General features: G+C 40.2%; 1 protein-coding gene across 1 annotated transcript in view; it reads left to right on the forward strand.

Annotated features, from left to right (window-relative positions):
- The window catches only part of ADGRB3 (adhesion G protein-coupled receptor B3), a 1,672,438-nt gene that overhangs the window by 1,580,140 nt on the left and 66,013 nt on the right, over positions 1-26,285 (forward strand). Inside the window, exons 26-27 of the mRNA XM_030199002.1 lie at positions 6,772-6,811; positions 17,860-18,503. Coding sequence (XP_030054862.1) covers positions 6,772-6,811; positions 17,860-18,503 — 684 coding nt within the window. The remainder of the gene's footprint in view (positions 1-6,771; positions 6,812-17,859; positions 18,504-26,285) is intronic.

Genomic DNA, 26,285 nt, shown 5'->3' on the forward strand with positions numbered 1-26,285 from the left:
TGCTGGTAGTATTCAGTACCAGTGTCCACATAACTAACCAGGCATGTATGACTGCAGAAATAGTAGGTTTATTTAGTTCATATTTATTTATTGACGTTCAAAAACTGAAAACCAGGAAAACCACAAACAGAACAATTTTGCCATATAACTTTCAGGTAGCAGACTGAAGCAGCATGTAGTCTTCTGTCCCTCCCAACCTACCCCCTCCCAAAGAGCAATAGCCCTCTCCCTTCCCAACCCACAAAGAACAACAGCACCTTCCTTCTTGCCCCCACAAAGATTAACAGATGCCCTCCTAAAGCCCCCCAATCTCCCCAACCCCTGTAAATGCCTCTTCTGGGCCTATTTTAACCTTCCCTGATGATCCAGCGGAGTCTGTGGGTCAGGAGCAACCCTCAGTCACCCATGCTGTTTGTGGGCTTAAAATGGCTGCTGTAACCTCTAGCAGCTGTTTGAAAGGAGGTTGGGGGCCTATTGCTCTTCAGGTGGGTCAGAATTAGGGATATGGAATACAACTATGCCAGTCTTTGATGATATTCAGTCAGCACCTGCATAAATGGCTTATGCAGGTCCCAGTTGAATATAAACTGAGTCCCACATAAGTTCCAGAGGCCAGGAGCAGGCCAGTCAGGTTAACCTTCATAAACTACATGAGATTACTACTACTACTACTACTATTTAGCATTTCTATAGCGCTACAAGGCGTACGCAGCGCTGCACAAACATAGAAGAAAGACAGTCCCTGCTCAAAGAGCTTACAATCTAATATATCTGGAAAAGCTAAGAGAAGAAAATCAGGAAAGCAAAGATGCAAATGAAAAAATAATAGCCAATACTGTAAAATGTGGGGACAACACATTTTTTAGATAGGTTAGTGATAGGAGGAATTGCAAAAGTAGCATTGTGAGACTCAAAGATGAAGGAAAGGAATATTTAGAAGCTGATAAAGATAAGGCAGATTTGCTTAAATATTTCTGTTCTGTGTTCACAGCTGAAGGACCAGGAGCAGGACTGAAAAAAAAAAAACAAATACAAATAGGAATGGAAGTGTGGTAGACCCTGAACATTTTTCAGAAGGCAGTGTTTGCAAGGAGTTAGCTAATCTAAAGGTAGACAAAGCAATGGGGTCAAATGGTGTACATCTGAGGGTACCGAAGGACAGTGGCGTAGGAAGGGGGCGGGGGGGCGGTCCGCCCCGGGTGCACGCCGCTGGGGGGGTGTCGGCTCCGTGCTGGTGCACTGCCCTCTCTGCCCCGGAACAGGTTACTTCCTGTTCCAGGACAGAGAGAGCAGTGAACCAGCGCGGAGCCGACACACCCCAGTAACATGCAGCACCCGCCCATCCCTCGCCACAGGCATGCGCTCCGGGGGGGAGGTATGCGCTCCGGGGGGTGTGCTCCAGCGGGAGGAGGGTGCGCCGTGCTGCACCCGGGGGGGGGGGGGGGGGTGCGCAGCGGCAACCCACCCTGGGTGTCAGCTCCCCTCGCTACAGCTTTGCCGAAGGAACTTAGAGAATTTCTAGTCGCTCCACTAGCTGACCTTTTCAATGCTTCTCTAGAGTTGGGAGTGGTCCAGAAGGACTGGAAAAGTTTCCCTCTCTACAAAAGTGGAAATAAGGAAGATGTTGCCAACTGGAGGCCAGTAAGTTTAACTTCTGCAGTAACTAAATTAATGGAAACACTTTTAAAACAGAGAATAGTGACACTTCTGGATGCCAATGGATTAAAGAACTTGAGGAAGCATGGTTTCACTAGAGGCAGGTCTTCTCAGAGTGGAGGAGTGGCCTAGTGGTTAGAGCACTGGTCTTGCAATCCACAGGTGCCCAATTCAAACCCCACTTCTGCTCCTTGTGATCTTGGGCAAGTCACTTAACCCTCCATTGCTTCAGGTACAAACTTAGATTGTGAGCCCTCCTGAGACAGAGAAGTATCCACTGTACCTGAATGTAACTCACCTTGAGCTACTACTGAAAAAGGTGTGAGCAAAATCTACATAATAAATAAATCTGATTAATTTCTTTGATTGGGTTACCAGACAGTTGTATCCAGGGAGAGTGGTGTATTTAGATTTTAACAAAGCCTTTGACATGGTTCTGCAAAGACAACTAATAAATAAACTAAGTGATATCAGTATGGGCCCTAGAGTGACTAACTGGGTTAGGAACTGGTTGAGTGGAAGGTGACAGAGGGTAGTAGCAACAAGCTCATTCTGAGGAAAGGTGTGTTACTAATAGTGTGCTGTAAGGTTCAGTTCTTGGGCCAGTTGGGATGGGGATAGGAATGGGATTTGACGAGTGGAGGAGTGGCCTAGTGGTTAGGGTGGTGGACTTTGGTCCTGAGGAACTGAGTTCAATTCCCACTTCAAGCACAGGCAGCTCCTTGTGACATTGGGCACATCACTTAACCCTCCGTTGCCCCATGTAAGCCGCATTGAGCCTGCCATGAGTGGGAAAGTGCAGGGTACAAATGTAACAAAAAAAAATATACCACTTTTCTGGTTACAATCAAAATGACATATTATATATAGGTACTTATTTTGTTCCTGGGGCAATGGAGGATTAAATGACTTGCCCGATGTCACAAGGAGCTGCAGTGGGAATTGCACCCATTTTGAAGGATTGCCTGATAAGGTTTGCCTCTTTGTAGATGATACCAAAATCTGCAGTAGGGTAGGCACCCCTGATGGTGTGGATAACATGAGAAAGGACCTAGCAAACCTTGAAGAATGGTCTAGAATTTGGCAGCTAAGATTTAATGCTAAAAAAAAGCAGGGTCATGCATTTGGGCTGCAAAAACCTGAGGGAACCTTATAGTTTAAAAGGTGAAGAACTTTTGTGCATAAAAGAGGAGTGAGACTAGTATGTGATGATCTTAAGATGACTAAACTGGTAGAAAAGGCAACAGAGAACGCTAGAAGGGTAAGCTAGAAAGGGTGCTTGGGTGCATAAGGAGAGGAATGGCCAGTAGGGAAAAGGAGCTGATGATGCCTCTATATAAGAGACTCTGGTTAGATCTCATTTAGAATATAGTGTACAATATTGGAGAGCACACCTTCATAAAGATATAAGCAGGATGAAGTCAGGCCAGAGGGCAGTCACTAAAATGATCAGTGGTCTTTGACAAAAAGTTTATGGGGATGGACTTAAAGATCTCAATATGTATACTTTGGAAGAAAGGTGGGAGAAAGGAGATGTGATAGAGATGTTTAAATACCTATCAGGCTTATTTTTGAAAGTGATCGCCGGCGATCTTCCGACATAAATCGGGAGATGGCCGGCGATCTCTCAAAAGCGGCGAAATCGGTATAATCGAAAGCGGCTTTTTTGACACCATCGCCACTTTCCCGTCACCGTGCCGGCGAAAGTTCAAGGGGGCATGTCGGCGGCCTAGCAAAGGCGGAACATGGGCGGGCAAGGGAATGGCTACTAGATGGCCGGCTTTCATGGATAATGGAAAAAAAAAGCGGCGTTCAGCAGTATTTCGCCGGGTTTACTTGGTCCTTTTATTTTCACGACCAAGCCTCAAAAAGGTGCCCCAACTGACCAGATGACAACCGGAGGGAATGGGGGATGACCTCCCCGTAGTCCCCCAGTGGTCACCAACCCTCTCCCACACTAAAAAAAATAAAAATAAAAACCTTTTTTTTACCAGCCTGTATGTCAGCCTCAAATATCATACCCAGCTCTCTGACAGCACTATGCAAGTCCCTGGAGCAGTTTTTAATGGGTGCAGTGAACTTCAGGCAGACAGATCCAGGTCCATCCCCCCCCCCCCCCCCCCACCTGTTACACTTGTGGTGCTAAGTGTTGAGCCCTTCAAACCCCCCCAAAACCCACTGTACCCACATGTAGGTGCCCCCCTTTACCCATAATGGCTATGGTAATGGTGTAGAGTTGTGGGGAGTGGGTTTAGGGGGATTTGGAGGGGGCTTAGCACCCAAGGTAAAGGAGCTATGCACCTGGGAGCTATTTGTGTATTTTTAAAATATTTTTAGAAGTGCCCCCTAGGTGCCCGGTTGGTGTCCTGTCATGTGAGGGGGACCAGTGCACTACAAATGCTGGCTCCTCCCACGAACAAATGGCTTGGATTTGGCCGGTTTTGAGATGGGCGCCCTTAGTTTCCATTATTGGCGAAAACTAATGGCGGCCATCTCTAAGGTCGACCCAAATGTTGAGATTTGGCAGTCCCTGACCGTATTATCAAAACGAAAGATGGCCGCCCATCTTATTTCGATAATACGGTCGGGTACGCTTCTTTACGGGGCCGTCCTTAGAGATGGGCGCCTTTATAGATGGGCACCCCTGTTCGATTATGCCCCTCCACGTTACTATGTTGGTGGCGTTGTATTTGAATTGTTGATATTTTGTTTAACTCATTTGTATTTTGATGATGATGATGACGCTAGTGTCTCTGAATCATTTTTAAAAAAGGGTAGGAGATAAATGTAAATGGACATGAAAGTAACAAGCAAGAGCAGCAGCAGCTGTCCCAGAGAAGAGCAGATGTTTATTCAGCTTACAGGGATTTAGATTTAACATTCAAGAGTCTATAAATACCATGCATATTAGCATCTCTTGCTGATCACTCAGTCATGCTAACATTCACACAGTACGTTAATTTAAAGATAACATATGGCGAGCTTGACTGATATGGCTGCTTTCTGAAGGAGCTCTGCAGGATGCCAACAGCCTGACTATCAATTAAGCATAAAACTAAATCTCAGGTTTTCTCTGTGGAGCCTGATGGCTCTCTTGCCAGAGCAGGCCCAATCAATGCTTTGGTAGCATGCAATACAAGCCCAGAAGCATTAATGTGACCCTTGGCTGGGAGATAATACAAGTTGCCTCTCTCGAGACTGCCTTTTCCTTGAGACATACAGCCCCGAGGAGTGGATTCCTCCAATGTAGCTGCTCCCCTCCCCCACCACCAAAGTCTGCCATTTAGACACTGGAGAGAGTAGAAGTGCAACTGCATGGCAATGTCAGGAAATAGACAGAGGCATGCTGCAGGGACAACGTGGGAAGAAGTACCTTTGCTGTCAAAAATTGGAGATGGTGAAAAAGCTGAGGAGGTGAGTTTAGTGCTTGCTGTTCAGTCTGCTAATTCAATAGATACATGGAGTGTAGTGGGGTCTTTTGGAGGCTACAGTATTGAAACTGCCCTCTACAGAATCCTCAGGTCTTCAAGTTGGAGGTCACCTCAGAGCTCAAATGCAGAAGGTGTCTTCACACTCAGAACTAATTGTTGATGAGTCTTCACTTTTGAAATCAGGTATGAAAGAATTGGAAAATAAAGTTGGGATATATAATGGAAGACTTAAGAAATTAGAATCCCAGGATGAGACCTAGATGAAAGATAGTTTGAACCTATAGGGTAAGGTAGAAACATTGGAAAAGATGTTTAGGCATCAAAACTTGTGTATAACTAATTTTCCAAAAGTTTGTTCCAATACAGCTTATGATATGTTTTAAAATACCTCCTTGAATGTCCATGATGATCGGGGCTCATTTTCAAAACCACGTAACTGTAAGTCTAAGTGTTTTGAAAATATGCTGATCTCCAAAATGTACATAAGTACATAAGTAATGCCACACTGGGAAAAGACCAAGGGTCCATTGAGCCCAGCATCCTGTCCACGACAGCGGCCAATCCAGGCCAAGGGCTCCTGGCGAGCTTCCCAAATGTACAAACATTCTATACATGTTATTCCTGGAATTGTGGATTTTTCCCAAGTCCATTTAGTAGCGGTTTATGGACTTGTTCTTTAGGAAACCGTCTAACCCCTTTTTAAACTCTGCTAAGCTAACCGCCTTCACCACGTTCTCCGGCAACGAATTCCAGAGTTAAATTATGCATTGGGTGAAGAAAAGTTTTCTCTGATTTGTTTTAAATTTATTACACTATAGTTTTATCGCATGCCCCCTAGTCCTAGTATTTTTGGAAAGCGTGAACAGACGCTTCACATCCACCTGTTCCACTCCACTCATTATTTTATATACCTCTATCATGTCTCCCCTCAGCCATCTTTTCTCCAAGCTGGAAAGCCCTAGCCTCCTTAGTCTTTAACTTCAGTTAGGAAACAGAAGCCCTTGTTAAGTCCAGCTATCTGCAGTTTCCAGGGACCATTTAGACCTACAGTAAGTAACTATTCTTTTGGGTCAGCTAGCTTTGGTTGCTGATAGTGAATAACTTTTGAAACTTCATGAATTTAAAGATTCATATGTATCCTGATATGATTAAAAAAGAAAAGTAGTTTCTTTTGATTAGATATCAGGTGTTGCACATTAGAAAAACTGTTATTCTCCTCACCCTTTGGGGGGGGGGGGGTCTGTTATATTTTCTTTGAGCCTTCACAGCTCTCAGAATTTGTTGTTAGTAAGATGCAGCAACATCTACCAACCCTCAGTGAATTACCTTCTTTTTTCTGTATATGTGTTAGGGACCTGTTCTACTTCAAGATGCCTTCTTTTTTTCCCTTTATATTATTGTGATTTCTTTCTATATTTTCCTTGGCTCTTCTTCCTTTATGTTTGGTGGACTAACTTTAGTGTATGTTCAATTTTGATATTTTCTTATTAGGATGGATTTATGGCTACACAAATATTTCTTTTGAACAGTTTCTTTCTCATTGTATGTATACCAAAATTGATAAAGAACGATAACAAATGGCAAAAACCAAGAACCTTTAAGGATGCTCTATTAGAATTATTTGTGGGTTAATAAGTCTATTTTTTTTCATTTATATAATTCTCTTATCTTTTCTCTCCAACAGACAGATTTTGAAAAGGATGTGGATATTGCATGTCGGTCAGGTAAGAACAATCTTAAAAATATACAAGTGAAATAAATATGGAAGTATGTATATTGATATCACATGCACTGAGAGGAGTCTCGAATCTAGACTAAAAGCCCACCTTTTTGAAGCTGCTTTTAACTTCTAACACCTATTCACTTGATCAGTACCCATGTCTGTTTTATCATTCCTACCTTAAGTAATTCCCTTATCCCTTATTTGTCCTGTTTGTCTGTCTTGATTAGATTGTGAGCTCTGTTGAGCAAGGACTATACATGTTTAGTGTAGAGTGCTGCGTACATCTAGTAGCATGGTAGAAATGATATGTAGTAGTAGTATCTCTAATTTATTGCAGAGCTCTCAACATCTTGTTATATAGCATAACTGAACTCAGGGTCTTAGGATCATATGATTCAGTCACATTTTTAAAGACATTTTTCAGAGCCACAAATAACAGAGAAAAGCTTTCAGAGAATCCAAAATGTTCACTGGAAAAATATTGTCATATGAAGGACCAAAACATCAAGTTTGGAGTGGAGGAGTAGTTTAATGGTTAGTGTGGCAAGCTGAAATCCTGGGGAACCGGGCTCAATTCTCATTGCAGTTCCTTGAGACCCTGGGCAAGTCACTTAACCCTCCATTGTCTCAGGTACAAAAAACAATCCGTAGATTGTGAGTCCACTAGGGACAGAGAAAGTACCTGCATATAGGAGTAAATTCAAAAAATGGTGCTGAAAAAATAGCACTTAGCACTATTCTGGAAATGGCTCTCAAAGTTAGGTGCTGTTTATAGAATGGTACTTAGCCCATTTACACCATCGAAACCCTGGTGTAAATTCCTGCACTTAAATTAGTCACAGATCCCTTTTATTCTATAACAATGCACATAAATTGTGGGAATGCCTCGATCTGCCCATGACTGTGCCCCCTTTTTGGATCCATGCATAAAATTTACATGTAGATCAACCCACATAAATTTAGCTGTGTCAATTTTAATTAATGCCAATTAGCACCAATAATTGAGTGTTTCCATTCATTTATTGGCACTAATTGGCTCATTATTCAATTAAATGGTGCATGTCCAAATTTGAGCATGCAGTTTTTAGCAACATTTATAGAATTTGGGGGATAATGAGCCAGAGTCTATATAAGATGCCTAACAAATCCACTTGGTAAACATTTCCGACTACACTTATTCTGTTAGCAGTGCCTAGATTTAGGTGCGGTATATAGAATACGCTTCATTGATATCTTGGCGCCTAAAGCTATGTGCATCCATTTACACCAAACAAAATGTGGCGTAAATCCCTGCACATAGATTTTTGCACACTGGTCTAAATTCTATAACTGCACATGTAAATTTTGGAACATCCATGAAATGCCCATTTCCCCACTCATAACCACGCCCCTTTTAAACTGCACACATTAGAATTTAAGTGCAGTACATTACTGAATACGCATAGGAATTTGTGTGCATAAATTATTAGTGCTATTTAGTGCTCATTATTCCTTGTTAAGTGCTATTATCAACACTGATTAGCTTGTAAAGCCAAATGAGTTACCTGTGTTGTTATGGAATACACTTAGGGGCCCTTTTACTGGCCTGCGCTGGTCCATTTCCTCAGCATAACTGGAAAAAAGGCATTTTTTTGTGCCATAAAATGGAAGTGCAGCAAAATTAAAGCCAGCACGCACCCATTTTCAGCCTGAGACCTTACCACCACCCATTGACTTAGAGGTAAGGTCTCACGTGCTAACCAAGCAGTAAGGGTTCAACGCTCGTAAACTGCTGATTACCACCAGGTAAGCACCACGCAGTAAAAAATAGAAAATATGTTCAACTACGTGTTTTGGGTGCACGCCATAAATGGAATTATCGCCTGGGGCATGCGGTAACTGGGCAGTAGTGCCAATTTGACAAGCATTGGACATGCATAGGCGCCTATGTGCCTTAACAAAAGGGCCCCTTAGATTTTGGTGCAGAACACTTGGTGCGCTATATAGAATCAGGCAGAATGTGCACACTGCTGTGTATGTCTAGTAGCACTATAGAAATAAGTAGTAGTATTTGCAAATTATTTACAGTGAGAGAAAGGACATTTTCCTTTGTTTGCAATAGGATGATGTGTCATCTATAACATGATCAAACTGCTACTGCTCTAGAATGGAAATGGGAAAATATCTTATAAAGGAATTCATGCATGTGATACGTATGACAGAAAGGCTTTTTGATATTTCAGTTAATAGGTAGCTCTAAGCACACCGGAACAAGAGCTTTTATTCGCCCCAATGAACACACAAATATGAAATGGCTTTTATGTGAGGCAGGACAAGAAATATGCAAAGAAGGAAGGATATGTGCATCACCACCTACACTGAAGAAGCTGGTGATTTTGTGATCCAAACACCAAGCATTTCTCTAAAGGCAGCAGCAGATTAATCAGAACTGCAATAAATAACCACAAATGAATTCGTAATTCATCATTACAGGCAAAACCTGATTACGCTGCAGTATGCTGTTAGTCAGAGGTTTATTATCTTTTCATGGTCCTGATCTAGGTTTTTTTTTTTTTCAGTTTATACTTACCTTCAGCAACTTTCTGATGTAAAAGTGTATTTAAAAAAGATCAATAGAACATGAGCTTCCCTGATCTGTGCACTTTTGAAACTGAAGTTTTCTTTCTCACAACATAGTAAAATAATATGCATGACTAAAATCGATTCTTCATTTTTTATTAAAAGAGAACTGAAAATTAGATGATTAAGGTGCTCTTTTTCAAAGCAGACAGACAACTTAAAATGGCTTTTAAAAGTCCATCTGCTAAAAACATCCAAATCCTGATTTTGGAAAATCAGAATTTAGAGGTTTCACTCTGCAGTTCATTCAAATATCAAGGGTATGTGTTGTGGGTGGGACTACGGAGGGCCCACAAACAGGGATTTTTGAATGGGAAAAAGTGTCTATGTCTAAAAAGAAGGACATTGTTACAAAGACCTGTATCAGTTGCTCTAATTAAGCAGATGACCACTGGAGGGATTAAGGCATGACCCCCTCCTTACTCCCCCAGTTCTGAAAGTGAAACTGGAAAGGAAATCCAGATTCTATGTTAGCTGCAGGTATTATGGCCATTCCGAATAAAGCAGTAAGTAGACCAGAAGAGTAGCCTAGTGAGTAGAGTAGTGGACTATGATCCAAGCAACCAAGGTTCAAGAACCACTTTACTACTACTAATACTACTATTTAGCATTTCTATAGCGCTACAAGGCGTACGCAGCATTGCACAAACATAGAAGAAAGACAGTCCCTGCTCAAAGAGCTTACAATCTAATAGACAAAAAATAAAGTAAGCAAATCAAATCAATTAATGTGTACAGGAAGGAGGAGAGGAGGGTAGGTGGAGGCGAGTGGTTACCACTTCAACTCTGAGCCTGCCAGAAACAGAAAATATTTACTCTTCCTAAAGGTATAAGCCACATGAAGGCTATTGAAATGGTATACATTCAGATGCAATAGATATTTTTCAGGTCCTGGAGGGATCACATTTACAACAAAAGAGTTATAGTGGGGTTTGAATTTGTGCCTCTTGGTTTACAGTGCAGTGCACTAACTTCTAGGCTACTCGTCTATTATGCAGAAACATCTCTGTGACAATTGACCCTGTTTATTTTGTCACTCAAAAGTTGGACGTTTCACTTTGGAAAATGGCTATTCATCTTGTTCGTTTTCAGTGCAATAACATCTCTCTCACAACCAAAATCAAACAGGAAATCTAGACATTTTTCCTGTTTGATTATGGCTGTGAGAGGGATATTTTTTCTGGACATTTTCAGCAGGACAGGATTTTTGTTTAACTTAAACATTTTTTGAAAATGCATCTCCACATAAAACCAATGCACACATGACAAATACTGGCACAGGCATTTCACCGTACCCAGGGCTAGTGTAAACGTCTGCACCTCAGTCATGCAGACACAGGTGGGCTTGGGTGGGTAGAGGCCCACCCACTTTGAGTTCAGGCCTACCCAGCATTGGCATACATCATTGGCATTGCCTAAGCCCTGCCACCTGAAGATATCCTCTGAAGCCCTGGACCACCTGAGAAGTGGGGAAGTCAGGAGCACGCATGACACTGGTACCACCCAAGCATGTTCAGTTCATACGCATGAGGGCTGCCACTTGTGTGATGGTTTCTTGGCAGACTATTAGCAGAATGGTTTGCCATTGCCTTCCCCATTCATCTCCCTCCACCCCTTCCTTGGCTAAAGGTGGGTAGTTATTTACCAACTGAAATGGATGGATGGCTGAATTAGCCAGAAGCCAGCTATCTGACAGAAATCCCAGTATGGGATTTGAACTTGTGAGGACAGTAGACAAACAACCTATTGATTGCAGCATGAGGCCTCCACTTATGTGCATATGTGTTGCATTTTACAGACCTATGCATGCAAGAGAAGCCAATTAAGGAGCCATGGGAAAGAACTCTAGTGCTTTTTTAAAGTACTATTAGACACCTGAGAGCTGAGCACGATTGCCCTGGGTTCACTGGAGGACACGCCAGGTCCAGACATAGTGACAGTTGATATTTAGTCATGCTTCAGCCTGCAGCAAAGGAATTTTTTAATATACATGTGTATCCAGTTGTAAAACGGGGATTATTTAACATTTTTGTAGCCTGTCCAAAATACATTTAAACCACTATTTGGACTTGAAGATGCATCCTGGAGTATCTACACGCCTAAATAGTGGCTTTCTGAAAGTACCATGCCATATGACTATCAAAAGGCTGGGGTCAGTGACCACTTGCATTGGGATCAAGCATGATGTTTGGCTATTCCATCAAGCAAACAGTGATTGACAGTCAAAATGCTAACAATATTTAACATTTATAACACTACTGGATATACACAATACTATACAGTGGTGATAAATATTCATGTACAAAATGTCTTTGCCCTAAAGAGTTTACAGTGTGCATTTGATATAATGAAAGATAACAAGGAGATGTTATCAATGTAGGCTACTGTTAATATGTGTTATTTTACTGTTAACCCCAGGTATTGATAACTATCATAGTTCTCATTACATAAAATGGGGCCTGTACTAAAGTAGCATGAGTTAGCGGTAAAATAACTTGTCTTAATGGCAGCTTACGTTGATTACTACACCCCAAAGTGGCTTGTGCAAAGTCTCAAGGAATGTCATTCGCTGAAGTAAGATTTGAACCTTGGCTTTCCTGGTTCTCAATCACTAGGCCATTACCGCTCCATCATATCGGTAGATACCCTACTTTTAGATGATTCCATATTGGCAAAATAATTGAAGGTCACGTGCATCAACATGTTCACACTATTGGAATAACTGATTGTTTATCCTATGAAGATGAATTATATGATGGTGACTGGCTTCACATATTGTCTCATGTCTTCCTTTAGATCATGAATTAATTTCCATGTTACAAAATGGTCAGGGTAAGCAATAAATTTAGTTTCCATTGTTTCTGACCTCATCAAATCATAAAAACTGGGTGCTGCAGAAAAGTGTTGTCAATAGCTGCATGGAAGATACTTTTCCACTGAAACAATGCTGAACTTCTCCCAAAGCTTACTGCATTGCACAGAATAAACCAAGGCCATGTACATTGCACTCTGGATGTTAAAAACAGCCTGCCATTTTGGACAAGAAGAGAAGAGGCAACTATGATGACAGTGTTTTGCTGAAATGCCAGTGCAAGTTGTGCAGTCTGGCATTCTGGGATTTCCCTGCAGCAAGATCAGAGTTAGACTCAGAATAAATTGTCTGGCTGATATTCAGTTGGGGCAGCCAGTGTTTATTTTTAAATGCCAGCTGCAAGGGCTGCATTAAGTAAGGAAATTCAACTCTAATATCTAGATAGAAGTCAGCGCTGAATATATGGATTCTAACCACAGTTCTATCTGTATATTGGCACTATTCAGCCTAATATCCAGATAGTTAAGGACAGCCATTTTGCCATGCTAGGTTTATCCATTGCCTCAGGTAGAAACCTAGGGGCCTCTTTCCTAAAAGCCATTAAGCCCTTACTCCCAGATTCTGTACAAGGTGCGGCGAGTTTCATGCGTTCAGTTGGGCATGTGCCCAATTTATTTGCCCAACTTAATTGAGCAACGAGCCAATCAGCACTGATAATTGTCCAATAACAGCCAATTAGCAGCACTAATGGGCAATAATTGGAATTTATACGTGCATCTTTTTAGGTGCATTCTAGAAAGAGGGGTGTGTAAATTCTAACATATGTAGCTGAAAAGGAGGTGTGGCCATAGGAGGAGCTTGGGAATATGAGGGACGCTCCTCAAATTTACGCACATGGTTATAGAATTCAGGAGAATTGAGCCTAATTTAGGGGCAGGTATTTTCACTGGATTTTCAGTGGCATAAATGGCCATACCTAAATGTAGGTATGTTCCCAGGCCCTATGCACTATTCTATAAACTGAGCCTAACTTTAGGTGCACTTTATAGAATAGTGCTAAGCACTATTTTCGGATGCTCCTATTTTTTCTAGACACCATGTACAGAATCTGGCCCTTAACATGCAGTTAGTGCATGGCCTGACTCTCCTTCCCCATCTCCCTCTCTAAGTTCCCCCCAACTGTTCCTACCATACATGTACCTCATTATACCACAATATCACTTTGTATTCATTCATACCATGTATCAGACCGTAATCGTCTAACGCCGTTAACGTTTATATGTAAGCCACATTGAGCCTGCAAAAGGTGGGAAAATGTGGGATACAAGTGTAACAAATAATAATAATATAATAATAATGCCAACAGTTTATTGAAAAGCATATTAAAACATTTTGCAGTATTTTGCTTGTAAGCGCTTGGTAACCCACACCTTAAGTACAACTGAAAACAGGCATGAGCTAAAGTTGAATAGATATTCGATTAGCGGACTGAATTTTGCCATTAATTGACTAACTGACAAGATCTCCCTTGCTCTCCCTATGCACAACCCTGGCACTATGCAGATAGTGCTAGAGTGGTCTGTGTTGATTTTCAGTGTATTATCTGGACAATGCCACTGAAAATCCAGGGTGGCCCCAGCCAGTACTACCACTTAGATAAGTAGCTTTGTATATCAGCCAGTTTTTTTTAATGTGTTAACATTTTTTATTCCTGTTCAGTTTCACTAATGTCTGGGGATTTCCTGTTTCTGTCCTTACAGTTTTATACTATCCATAGATTTCTCACCTCATCCTTAATGTTTAATCAAAAGAAATTTACTGGCCTATCGCTAATATACATATTTTTGTTAAAATTATAGAGATTAGTAGCTAAACATCTTGGTCTACATGAAACTTACATGAGTCACAATAGACTTTTAGGGAAGATTCAGCAATGAAAGTTTCCTAGCAGGACTGAAAACTGAGACAAATTTTTACTTTCTAAGGGCTATATGGCCATAGTGATCCAATTTGATTTGTCTGCTTGCATTTCATCTGACTGGTCAAGATATTATTGCAACTACTGAGTGGAATAGATGTGTCTGGGCATGTGATAATGGTGGTTCTCGGGCTTCTTACTCATCAATATTTAGCCTGCAGTGGTCAGCATTTTTTTAAACGCTGATTACTGTGGGCAAAATTAGCCCTGGATATTAAATATTGGACCATGTCGGGGCCCCAGCACTGAATATCCAAGCAAATTCGGCATGTGCTATCCACAGGGTCTTATAAAAGTTGTGGCCAATTTTACAAGTTGGAAAATTTTAGAAGTTATAGGGTCCTTTTACTGAGCCATTCTAAAAAGTGACTGGCACTGCTGTCAGCACATGGGTCTCTTGCACGCTGTGGCTACTTTTAGCGCAGCAGTAAAATGGACATGTTCAAGTTTTTTTTGCAGTGGCCATGCACTAATTTCCCCCATTAGCGTGTGGCCATTACCGCCGGAAGCCCTTACCGCCACCTATTTAGGTAATGTGTCCACACTACCCGATTAGCACAGGCATGCCTACTCTCTACCCCCCCAGACACGCCTCCCATGCTTGAAAACAAAAAATTATTTTCCAGCTCAGGAGTAGCGCATGCTAGGCAGAACACTACTATGAGACGCCTCTGCACATCCCGTGGTAGTGCTCTTTTAAAGTACGGTAGGCCTACCGTGCCTTAGTAAAAGGGCCCCTATATTCCCCAAAATAATTTTTAGAAGTGTTTTGTTTAATAATTCAAGAAAGCAAGAGAATAAAAGAAATAACCAGATTCCTTAGCCAAAAAAGTAGAAAAACACTATCAATTTCACTCAGATTATATGGAAAATTGAATGAGTATAATTTATGGTTATTGTAAGCACTATTAAAGTTTTAGGGGTTGATTTTCAGAGAGCTGCTGAGTGGTAGCAGGACAATTATAGATAAGTTTAGTCAATTATCTTTTGGATATTTTTCAGCCTAACCTAACTGGCTAATGTTCCTTGGCCCAAGAACACTCAGGAGCCTTCCCTTTTCTGACTGAATTCCCTTGCCTACCTTTGAATTTAGAGAATAAATTTAATTTTAAAACAAAGGTTTAACTGTCTAATTCTCAAAGTTAGTCAAAGTTAGTCAGTTGAACCTCTTTAAAATCTGTCCTTCAGTGTTTACCAAAATCAGGCACTGATACATTTCCTATGTGACCTTTAAACAAAAACAGAGAACTGTCAAAGCCATTTGCCAGACGGAGTGTATTAGAAACTGCTTCTTCTTTTTCTACTTAAATCCTTCTAGGCATTTTACTACTTAAAAAAATAATATCTGGCTTCCAAAAGAAGTTGTAAAAAATGTTGAGGGATGATACTAAAATGCAGTATTGCATTAATGTACACTAATGCAAATAAAGCTCATTATTAATAAATAGGGCTATTGCATAAAATGGAACCTGTCACTAATAATGCACAGAAAACACTGAAAATGACCATAAGATCAATGGTGTATAGCTGGCTTTTATTAGTTGTCCTCAAAAGTGACTCAACACGGGCTGTGTTTCAGTTGTATGGCCTGCATCAGGAGTCTGTACTCACATCTGAGTGGTAACTACAAAAATATCATGAAGACCTTAGCAATGCAGTTAGGCTTTGTGTGCAGTTGTTTTGCAATAGAGGAACAGATTTCCTTACTATCTGACATATTTTTTTAAGTTCTCTTTATTTAGAATGTTTTAATACATACATACATACAATAAAAGAACACTTTAGTAATATAATCAAAGCAGTAAAGGCAAAAGGCAAACAGCACACATAGGGGCCCTTTTACAAAGGAAGCTATTCTGTATCATGGATTTAATGGTTCCCAGTTCCGCCATTATCGGGTCAAGATGCTTCTGCAACTCTCGTGTCGATGCCATCTTTAGCGGGATTGGGAGATCTTGTTTTGCCCACTTCCCATCTCCTTGTGCTCCAAAGTTTTGATTTTCTTACCAGCAGACATGGTACATAAGTACATAAGTATTGCCACACTGGGACAGACCAAGAGTCCATCAAGCCCAGCATCCTGTTTCTAACCCACTGTAAAGGTGCCAGAAAATAAGAAAGTCAAGGTGCTGTTAGCATAAATCCATCACAGATAGGGAGAGCAATAATTTCAGGAAGCATTCCACAGCCCTGCAGGCTCCGCCTCTATCTGACATATTGTTTAACATATCAGTGCACAATAGACATGAGTGCAGACTCCTGATGCAGACCATATAGCCGAAACATGGCCCATGTCAAGTCACTTTTGAGGACAACTTAAATGTCTCGAATATGTGTGATATAAATATGATAAATAAATAAGTAAAAGCCAGCTATACACAATTGATCTTACTGGTCATCTCCACTGTTTTTTTGCAAGTGATTTGTGCTGTGGACATTGGTTCTTCTTTTGTTTATAAATGCATGCTAACATGGTACTGCAGTTCAGCAAATCTTGCCCTCAATATTCAGTTCCATTCTAATGAGAAGATTGCAAATATAGGGGTCCTTTTACTAAGCTGAGTAAGGTGCTAATGCATACCTAACACAGCAAAAAAGAAGTCTAACCTGGGACATGGTAATGTGTTCCGTGTTAGTTTTGTGATGTTTGTGCGCTATCCACATGCTAAGTATTTTTTGAAAAAAAGTTTTTTCCAGGGGGCATATCAGTGGAAGAGGGTGGGTATTCTTGTGATAACCAGTTAGCACATCTACATTACTGCACACTGGTTAGCACAAAGATACGAGGGAAGCCTTTACCACCTACAAAATAGGTAGCAGTAAGTGCTCCTGTAGTAATTTTAAAAAATGACTGTGCACTAGTGGTAACATTAGTCCAGAGCCATTAATGAAATAAATAGGGGTTTTATGGCCATGGTAAAAATGGTCTTAGTGCAAGGGAAAGACATATGTAAGGGCACACTAAAGCCAATCTGTACCACGGCTTAGTAAAAGGACCCCATAGATAGATGAGAAGATATTGCCTCAGAAATTGATTGACTCTTTCAAAGAAACATTTGTGGGCCATTCATTAATGATTAGCGCATTATAACAGATTGATGTGCACTATCTGCTGCAGGGCCCATAGGAGTTATACATACCAACCTTTAGTAATAGATTCCTTTAATACTGATTATGGCAGTCCTTACTTTATCCTTATACAAGTTTGTTTGGATGATCGTAAATGGAGTTCCATTTGTCTAACTTCTGCTCAAACTGTGGGTTATTAAGGTCACTAGCTCTGTTCCCTCTGAGTAAGACTCCTCCACCTACAGTCCTGTCTGTGCTGTTTCACTATCACATTTCAATGGTGAGAGACAGGCAAGCTCTGCAGGACTCCAGGGAGCCTGCCTCTCCTAGAAAATTAAAACACAATATTGAAGCACTGCCCCCTACTGGCAGCAATGCAGTTGGAGGATTCCCGCTCAACTTAGAGGGAACAGTGGTCACTAGCAGGTGTTATGAATAAGGAACTTTTTAATCTCCATAAATTATCTATGTCTACATCCAGATCATATAAAAACAATAAAGACACAAAATAAAGCGACTGAGTATAAATATGTAATGTTTCATTTAAGAGAGATACTTTTCTCATTTACAGTTCTGCACAAAGATATTGGACCTTGCAGAGCAGCTACAATCACTGGAACACTTTCTCGGATTTCTGTAAATGATGAGGAAGATGAAAAGGGAGGAAATCCAGAAGGAATGAGTTACTCAACTCTCCCTGGAAATATAATTTCCAAAGTTATCATTCAGCAGCCTTCAAGCCTACATATGCCTATGGGTATGAATGAACTGGCTGACCAGTGTTTGAAGAAAGAAAACAGCGAATTACGACGAACTGTATATTTATGCACTGATGATGATTTAAGAGCTGGAGATATGGATATGGTCCATCCTCAGGAACGAATGACAGAAAGTGACTATATTGTGATGCCTAGAGTTTCTGTAAATATGCAGTCTCAGATGAAAGATGAGAGCAAGCTAAACATAGGTATGGATTCTTTGCCTCATGAAAGACTATTGCACTACAAAGTTAATCCTGAGTTTAGTATGAATCCTGCTCTAATGGACCAGTTCAATTTAAACTTAGATCAGCACCTTGCATCCCAAGAACATATGCAGAACTTGCCCTTTGAGCCCCGCACAGCAGTAAAGAACTTCATGGCCTCAGAACTGGATGACAGTGCAGGACTCTCAAGAAGTGAAACTGGTTCAACGATATCAATGAGTTCTTTAGAGGTTAGTAATAAAGAAACTGCATGTCCATAAATAATATTATCCTATATAGGAAGCTGCTACTCCTTTATTTAATCAGTGATTTGCAACATTATTCCCAAGAATTTGCTATGAAACCATGTTATGCATATACAAAATCCACATAAGAGAAAATGGGATACACCCTTAAAGGGATAATAAGATTTCAGATAGAGAGCAATAATGAAAACTTCTAACAGTGATGTATACTCTTTGCACCAATAACCAAAGCAAAACTACTTGGATAAATTTGCTTTAATTACCCCTGAAAAAATTAACAACAGAAATTTCTGCCTGCTTTGTCTGTGGATAATCTTTCATTGGAAACAAAAGGCATAGATTTAACTATGCAGACCTATGTATGTTGTGTGATGTGCATTCTCCCTGTCCCTGGGAAAGCTTCTGAACCGGTGGTTTCCAAACCTGGTCCTGGAGGCACCCCAGCCAGTCAGGTTTTCAGGATATCCACAATGAATATTCATGATAGAGATTTGCATACAGTGAAGGCACTGCATGCAAAACTCCCTCATGCAGTAAAGTGAAGTGAGTTGATGCACCACGGACTTTGACAAAGTTATTGAAACTTTGACCATTGTTGGCCGTGGACAGCAGGAAGAGTCTGTGCATCCTCATGAGATAAGTTTGTGAAATTTTGTTTGGACTTTGAAATTAAAATAATTATATTCTATAATGTGATGTGTGTAAATTCTAAGTCACATAGTTGAAAGGAGTATGTGGCCGTGAGTGTGAAATGGGTGGGTCATGGAAATTTCTAAAATCTATGTGCATTGTTATAGAATACAACCGGTCTGCGCATAATTTACACCAAGTTGATTTGGTGTGCCTGTGACTAAATTTAGTCATGTGGATGGACACTCAGTGTATTATATAAACCGCGTGGAAATGTAGGCTTATTACTAAATGCAGGTGTACTTTATATAATATGCCTAGGCGTATTTTGTTCTGGTGCCGATTTTTTAGATGTGATATATAGAATCTAATCCTTAGCACCTAACGTCAGATGTAAGGATTTACACCAAGTAAATCCTGGTGTAAATCTTTGTGTCTAAATTAGGTGCGGATCCCCCTTATTCTATAACAGCGCTCATAAATTCTAAGAACATCCCTGATCCACCCATGACTCTCCCATGGCTGCACCCCCTTTCCAGAGCCGTGCAGATCGTGCAACTAAAAATGTGCATGTAAATTTCAACTAAGGCTGATTAGTGTCAATTGATTAATAGCACCCAATTATCAGTGCTAATTGGTTTGCTAATCAATTAAATTGCATGCAAATTGGGTGTGCACCTAAACACACATGCAATTTTAGAATTTTGGGAATAATGCAGTGGCGGGATATAATCTGTGTGCCCTCAGGACATGTCACCTGCAATTACCGTAAGGGCTTTGCACTTACCACATGTTAAGTTGTGCTTTTAATATGTGGTAAGTACAAAATTTGCCACATTTAGGCAAAAGGATGCCGTGGTCTTGTAAGTTAAGGAGTTATGTGTATAAACTGGTTGTATGTGCACAATGTATATTTTTATTCTGTACTGTTACAGTATGTGCAGAATTTATGGGCAGCTCAGGGTATACTTAAAATTTATTGAAGCAATAGAAATTTTAAAAAATGTCTTACATGAGAATGGCATATTATTTATACATGCAGCTTTGTTTGCCTACTCTAAGTGTAGCTTAGATTTCATGTAAAGTAATTTAAGGCCTCTTTTATCAAACCACACTATACAGTGCAATCCGCTTAAGTGCAAGGTCTGGGACCAAAGAAATGCATGCAGTTAACCAGAGCATGTACTTAACCGTTGTGACCCAATAATGAGGGGTTCCAACTTCTCACTCACTCTTTGTTTTCTAATTTCTTAAGAACTTCTATTCATTCAGCCAGTGTTAAAGTCTTACAGTTCCGCCACAACGACAACCCCGGTATATGCCCTAACAACATTCTTTCACTTATTCTGCCTGTGGCAGTTAAAGAGACAGTAAATTTGAAATCTCATTGGTTGTCACGCGCCAATCGGCTTCCATATTCCATGCACGCGCTTATGCGGAGTCTTTCCTGCAGAGAAGTGGTCTTGAACCATGCATATAAGCGAATCTTGCACTTATCAGTGGTGCGCTAAAATGAAGTTTGTCCCCATAGAAATTGATAGTGCCAAAAACGGGACCAAAGTAAGGCATGCAGTTAAACAGAGCATGCGCTTATCTGACGTGCACTTAAATGGAGTGCACTGTGTGTGTGTATATATATATATATATATATATATACTGTGTAATTTTATTTATTTATAATAGACTCTACCATTTTTGCCGGTTCCGACGTCAGGCTCACTCGTCTATAATTTCCGTGATCACCTCTGCAACCCTTTTTTTAAAAAAAAATGGCATTACATTGGCCACCCTCCAATCTTCCAGTACCAAGCTTGATTTTAAAGAGAAATTACATATTACTAACAATAGTTCTGTAAGTACAATTTTCAAATCTATCAGTACTCTGGGATGTATACCATCCAGTCCAGGTGATTTGCTACTGTTAAATTGCCATATTACATCTTCCAGGTTTACATAGATTTATTTCAGTTTCTCTGACAAATCAGCCTTGAATACCATTTTTGGCACTGGTATGTCTACCACATCTTCCTCAATGAAAATGAAAGCAAAGAATTCATTTAATCTCTCCATTATGGCCTTGTCTTCCTTGAATGCTGCTTTTACTCCTTGGTCATCTATGGGCTCATTTTCAAAAGAGGAGGACGTCCATCTTTCGACATAAATCGGAAGATGGACATCCTTCTCCCAGGGACGTCCAAATCGGTATAATCAAAACCCGAATTAGGACATCCCCAACTGCACTCCGTCGCAAGGATGGACAAAGTTCAAGGGGGCATGTCGGAGACATAGCGAAGGCGGGCGTGCCTTGACCCATAATCGAAAAAAACAAGGATGTCCCTGATGAACACTTGGACGTTTTCACCCAGACCTGTTTTTATTACGACTAAGGCACAAAATGGTACCCGAAATGACCAGATGACCACCGGAGAGAATCAGGGATGACCTCCCGTTACTCCCCCAGTGCTCAGTAATCCCCTCTCACTCTCAACAAACATCTGTAAAAATATGTTGTGCCAGCCTGTATGCCAGCCTCAGATGTCATACTCAGGTCCATGACAGTGCATGCAGGTCTCTTGAACAGTTTTAGTGGGTATTGCAGTGCACTTCAGACAGGCAGAGCCGGGCCCATACCCCCCCCCCCCCCCCCCACACACACACCTGTTACATTTCTGGAGGAAACAGCGAGCTCTCCAAAACCCACCACAAACCCACTGTACCCATATAAAGGTGCCCCCTTCACCAGTAAGGGCTATGGTAGTGGGGTAGAGTTGTGGGTAGTGGGCTTTAGGGGGGTTTTGAGGGGCTCAGCACACAAGGTAAGGGAGCTATGTTCCTGGGAGCAAATTATGAAGTCTTTGGTTTCGAAAATTGCCGAAAGTCAGAAATGTCCATGTCTACGGACGACCAAATCTAGGGACGTCCAAATTTAAGGATTTGAGCGTACCTGGTGGTATTTTCAAAACGAAAGATGGACATCCATCTTGTTTCAAAAATACGGGTTTCCCTGCCCCTGGATTTCGCCATTTTGCAAGGACGTCCAAATCGCAACTTGGACGTCCCTTTCGAAAATGCCCCTCCATGTGATCCAACTGATTCTTTTGCCAGCTTCTTGCTTCTAATGTACCTTACACGTTTTTACTATGCGATTTTGCCTCCAATGCAATCTTTTCTTTTCAAAGTCTTTCTTTGTCTTCCTTATCAGCGCTTTGCAATTAGACGTTATTCTTTATGCTGTTTCCTATTATTTTCAGAAACAGAAAAAAGCAACACTGGGCTTCCAGGATTGGGATAATAAATGTCCTCCTTTATTGAGTGATGAACCGACACGGGCTGTGTTTCAGTGCACAAGCGCCTGCCTCAGGGGTCCGAGAATCCTGTTCGTGACTTTCTCAGAGATGTATAACCAAATAGGCAGGATACAATATCTCTGATATGGGTAGTATTTCTTGGTTCAAAAAATGCTGTCAGTACTCAGAACGCTGTCGGTGCAGAAAAGCCCCACTCCTATTATTTTCAGTCAGATCCTTCTTCTATTTTCTGAAGGATTTTCTTTTAGCTCTAATAGCTTCCTTTAACTCACTTTTTAACCATGCCAGCCTTTCTTCCTCCTTTTATAATACATGGAATATATCTGGTCTGTGCTTCTAAAATGGTATTTTTGAATAGCATCCACACTTAGTGTAAATGTTAGACCTTTGCTGCTGCTCCTCTAAGTTTTTTTTTTTTGTTTTTACCATTCTCCTAATTTTATCATAGTCTCCTTTATGCAAATTAAATGCAAACATACTGGATTTCCTTTGTGTATTTACTCCAGTGATTATATCGAATCTCATCCTGTGGGAGCAGCTACTTTACTGGAGCAGAGGGTGAGAAAATAAATACTGATCACCCCGTCAAATAGACATGTCAGGTTCAGCACTGCCATGTCCATGCAGGGATTTTATACCACAGACATGGCAGTGCCAAATACTGTACACTTGTAGCATCACTTCCCTTTCCCCCCACCTCTCGGTTGTATCTTTAAACTCCCCACATTCAGGGATCACATCTTCAAGACTTTCCTTCAGATCCTACAGCCACCTCTGGTACTTGCCAAGGTGATTTTCATAGTCTTTCATAATGGCATAATGGACCAGGGCATAAGTGGTCCCCTTTGCTCCTGCCCCATGTGGTCCAGCTGTCAAAATGGCAGTGGTGACCCCTAGGGGATCAACCTTCCAAATATGGTTGGAATTAAAGAAAGTGTGTGGCAATTTGATTTGCAATAACTTTCAGTGTTTTTTAATGGCCAGTCTAGTATAGGAAGTTTGTAGCTTTGTGCCTAGAGAACACAAATTTAATTGCTTTCTCCATGTCTCGCAGTTATCGTCTTCTGATGGGATTTAGCAGCTCCAGCAAGTCTTTGGCTTTATCTGCATCTCCTGCGCTAGTAAATTGTTTCAGGATTGCATACTTTCTGATTGCCAGCATAGTTTATACCATTTCTGATATCTTCTGGAAATTGTTTTAGCTGCTGAGTTTATAATATCAATAATTTTAAAAAAAATCATAATTTTAAAAATATCAGTTTAAATGTTTGTAGTGTAGCATCTATTTTTGCCTGGAATGCCATCCAGTTAACCTTCCAGGAAGTCCATCAGAATACTGGTTTATGTCTGATTAATGATATGTGAAGTCCAATATGAATGACTTCTGGCTAATATTGACTGTTGAGTAGCAAGTGGACTAATGATCATAACTTTGTCATGACCTCCTGTTAAGTGCCTGAGCACGCAGCTCATGTCCTCTTTATCGAAATTTGGGAAATACTATTTCATTTATTTAAAAAGGACATTTTTAGGAGCATTTTAGATATCTGAGAACCAGCCAAAACTCCGGATTATAGTGCATTCTTAATAAACAAAATGTGGAAGATGTCACATGCAAAAATGGTGATATGCTTTCCAAAATGCATACAGCACATCAAAGACTGTTGTAAATAAAGTGCAATGATGTTCTGCTCCACTAAGGTAATGATGTAGTCATATCACATCAAAACAAATACTACACATCAAAACAAATACTACAGTTTGATGATGAATAAGAAGAAAACATTTAAGCATGTTTAAAAATTTGAAGAGATTGAAAACGACACTCCTGTTCTATCCATATTTCAGGACTTATAAGAAGATCTTTCTTTGAGAGGGTTTCTGGAAAAGAGTAGCATCTGACCAGCTTTATCCATGAAATGTGACTACATTTGCTTAATTTGTTCACTAATTGGTACCTAACTGTTACTGGATAGTAGTTAGTGGCACTGGTCTCTGTCACTTATATGGGTGACAATTGCAGGCTTTTGCTACCAGAAAAATAGACAGCTTTGTTTCCTAATATGTAGCTTCTGCTTCTTAGAATCCTAGAAACAGAAAAAGATGATCTATCTAGTCTATCTACACAAACTGCTATGCTCTATAATCCCTTCCTCACCCTAGAGATTTGCTGTACTTGGCACATGCTTTCTTGAATTTAGATACTATCCTCATTCTACCACCTCCACTGGAAGATTGTTCTATACATCCACCATCCCTTCCATAAAGAAACATTTCCTTAGATCATTCATGCGTCTGTTCCCTTTAACTCTTATCCTGGGACCTTTACACATTTTTCTGTTTTGTGGAGTCAACTAATCTGAATGAACTTTGCAGAGTATCGCAATTAAGGTCAGAGAAGAAGTTGCACTCTGAAGCAGAGAGAGCACTCGAAATGCATCATGTTGGTGCTCTCTTTGCTCCACTTTAAGATGTTTGTTGTTTTGAATCACCTTTATGAATTGTTAAAACTGGAAAAGTTTAGACATTTAAAAATATTAATTTGAATGCAACACTTTGAGAAAAGAAAAAAAATTGTTTAAAAAATAAAGACTACGTCCAATGATGATCCATACAGATGGAATTTTCTGATGTACTGATTATACACATGGAAATTCTATTCTATTATGTGGCTTATATTCTGCTTTTATCTCAGCAATTTAAGGCAGATTACAAAAGACAACACATTCTTAACTAGAAAGAGTTACATTAAATTAAGAGAACAAATATAATTCAAATTCATTAAAACATATAAACTCATTTATAAAGTGGAAATAAGTATGTTTTTTTTCTAAACAAGAAATAAGATGTAATTAAACAAATCTCAACCGGTAAAGTATTCCATATTCTTATACCCTGAAAAGGAAAAGAATGCTCCCAGATCTATGTTTTAGAAATAGAATTAGGCCTCCAATCATACTTGAATTTAATTCATAAAAGCTTTTATAAATCATATAGGGGATTTTAAAATTATTATGAGATTCTATTCTCAACCAATGTAATTCTTTAGAGTTCAACATTTTTATTGATGGCATTCCGAAATACACAATATCATGAAGTAAGTGATACACGTATTCAAACATCCAGTGCATTTGCAATTACGCCAATTAATATAAGTTGCCATCAAGTTTGTATCTTATCACTACGCCCTATCTTATTTGGCCTACAACAGTGTAAACAAGTATCTATCAACTCAACACCACTTCGTCTAAACCGTATGGTGATTATATTGTTAAACCCCCTAATATTATCCACCAGTTCCACTTATGCAGCGTAGGATGAAATTAACCTCTCATCCTCCCCTGCCCCCCTCCCAAACCCCTCATCCCCTCCCCTGAACCCCCCCCCCCCCCCCCCCCACACACACAATGTAATTTTTTAAAAAGAGAAGTAACCTCACTATCACTCCGGTTTATTAAGCAGTTCTAACGGCTGTCCATGCACTAGTGCCAACACAGCCCATTCACTTGCATGGACAGCCGCTAGTGCTGCTTCGTAAACAGACCTCTATATTTACATTTTCTAAAAATCAGTCTGGTTGTAGTATTTTGTAGAAGTTGTAATCTCTTCTATTGTTGCTTACTTATAGTGCAGTATAATGAATTACAATAATCCAAAATAGGTAAGAGAACTGTCTGAACAATAATCCTAAAACTTTCTGGATATAATGATGCTCTAATCACCCTTAATTTGTACAAAGTAAAGAAGAACTTTTTATTACCAAGTTATCAATATGATGTTCATATGTTCAAATTGCTCATTGTATTGCCTCTATAATGGTGTTTGTAAT

The sequence above is a fragment of the Microcaecilia unicolor genome, chromosome 3, assembly GCF_901765095.1.
Source record: "Microcaecilia unicolor chromosome 3, aMicUni1.1, whole genome shotgun sequence".
Classification (NCBI taxonomy): Eukaryota; Metazoa; Chordata; class Amphibia; order Gymnophiona; family Siphonopidae; genus Microcaecilia; species Microcaecilia unicolor.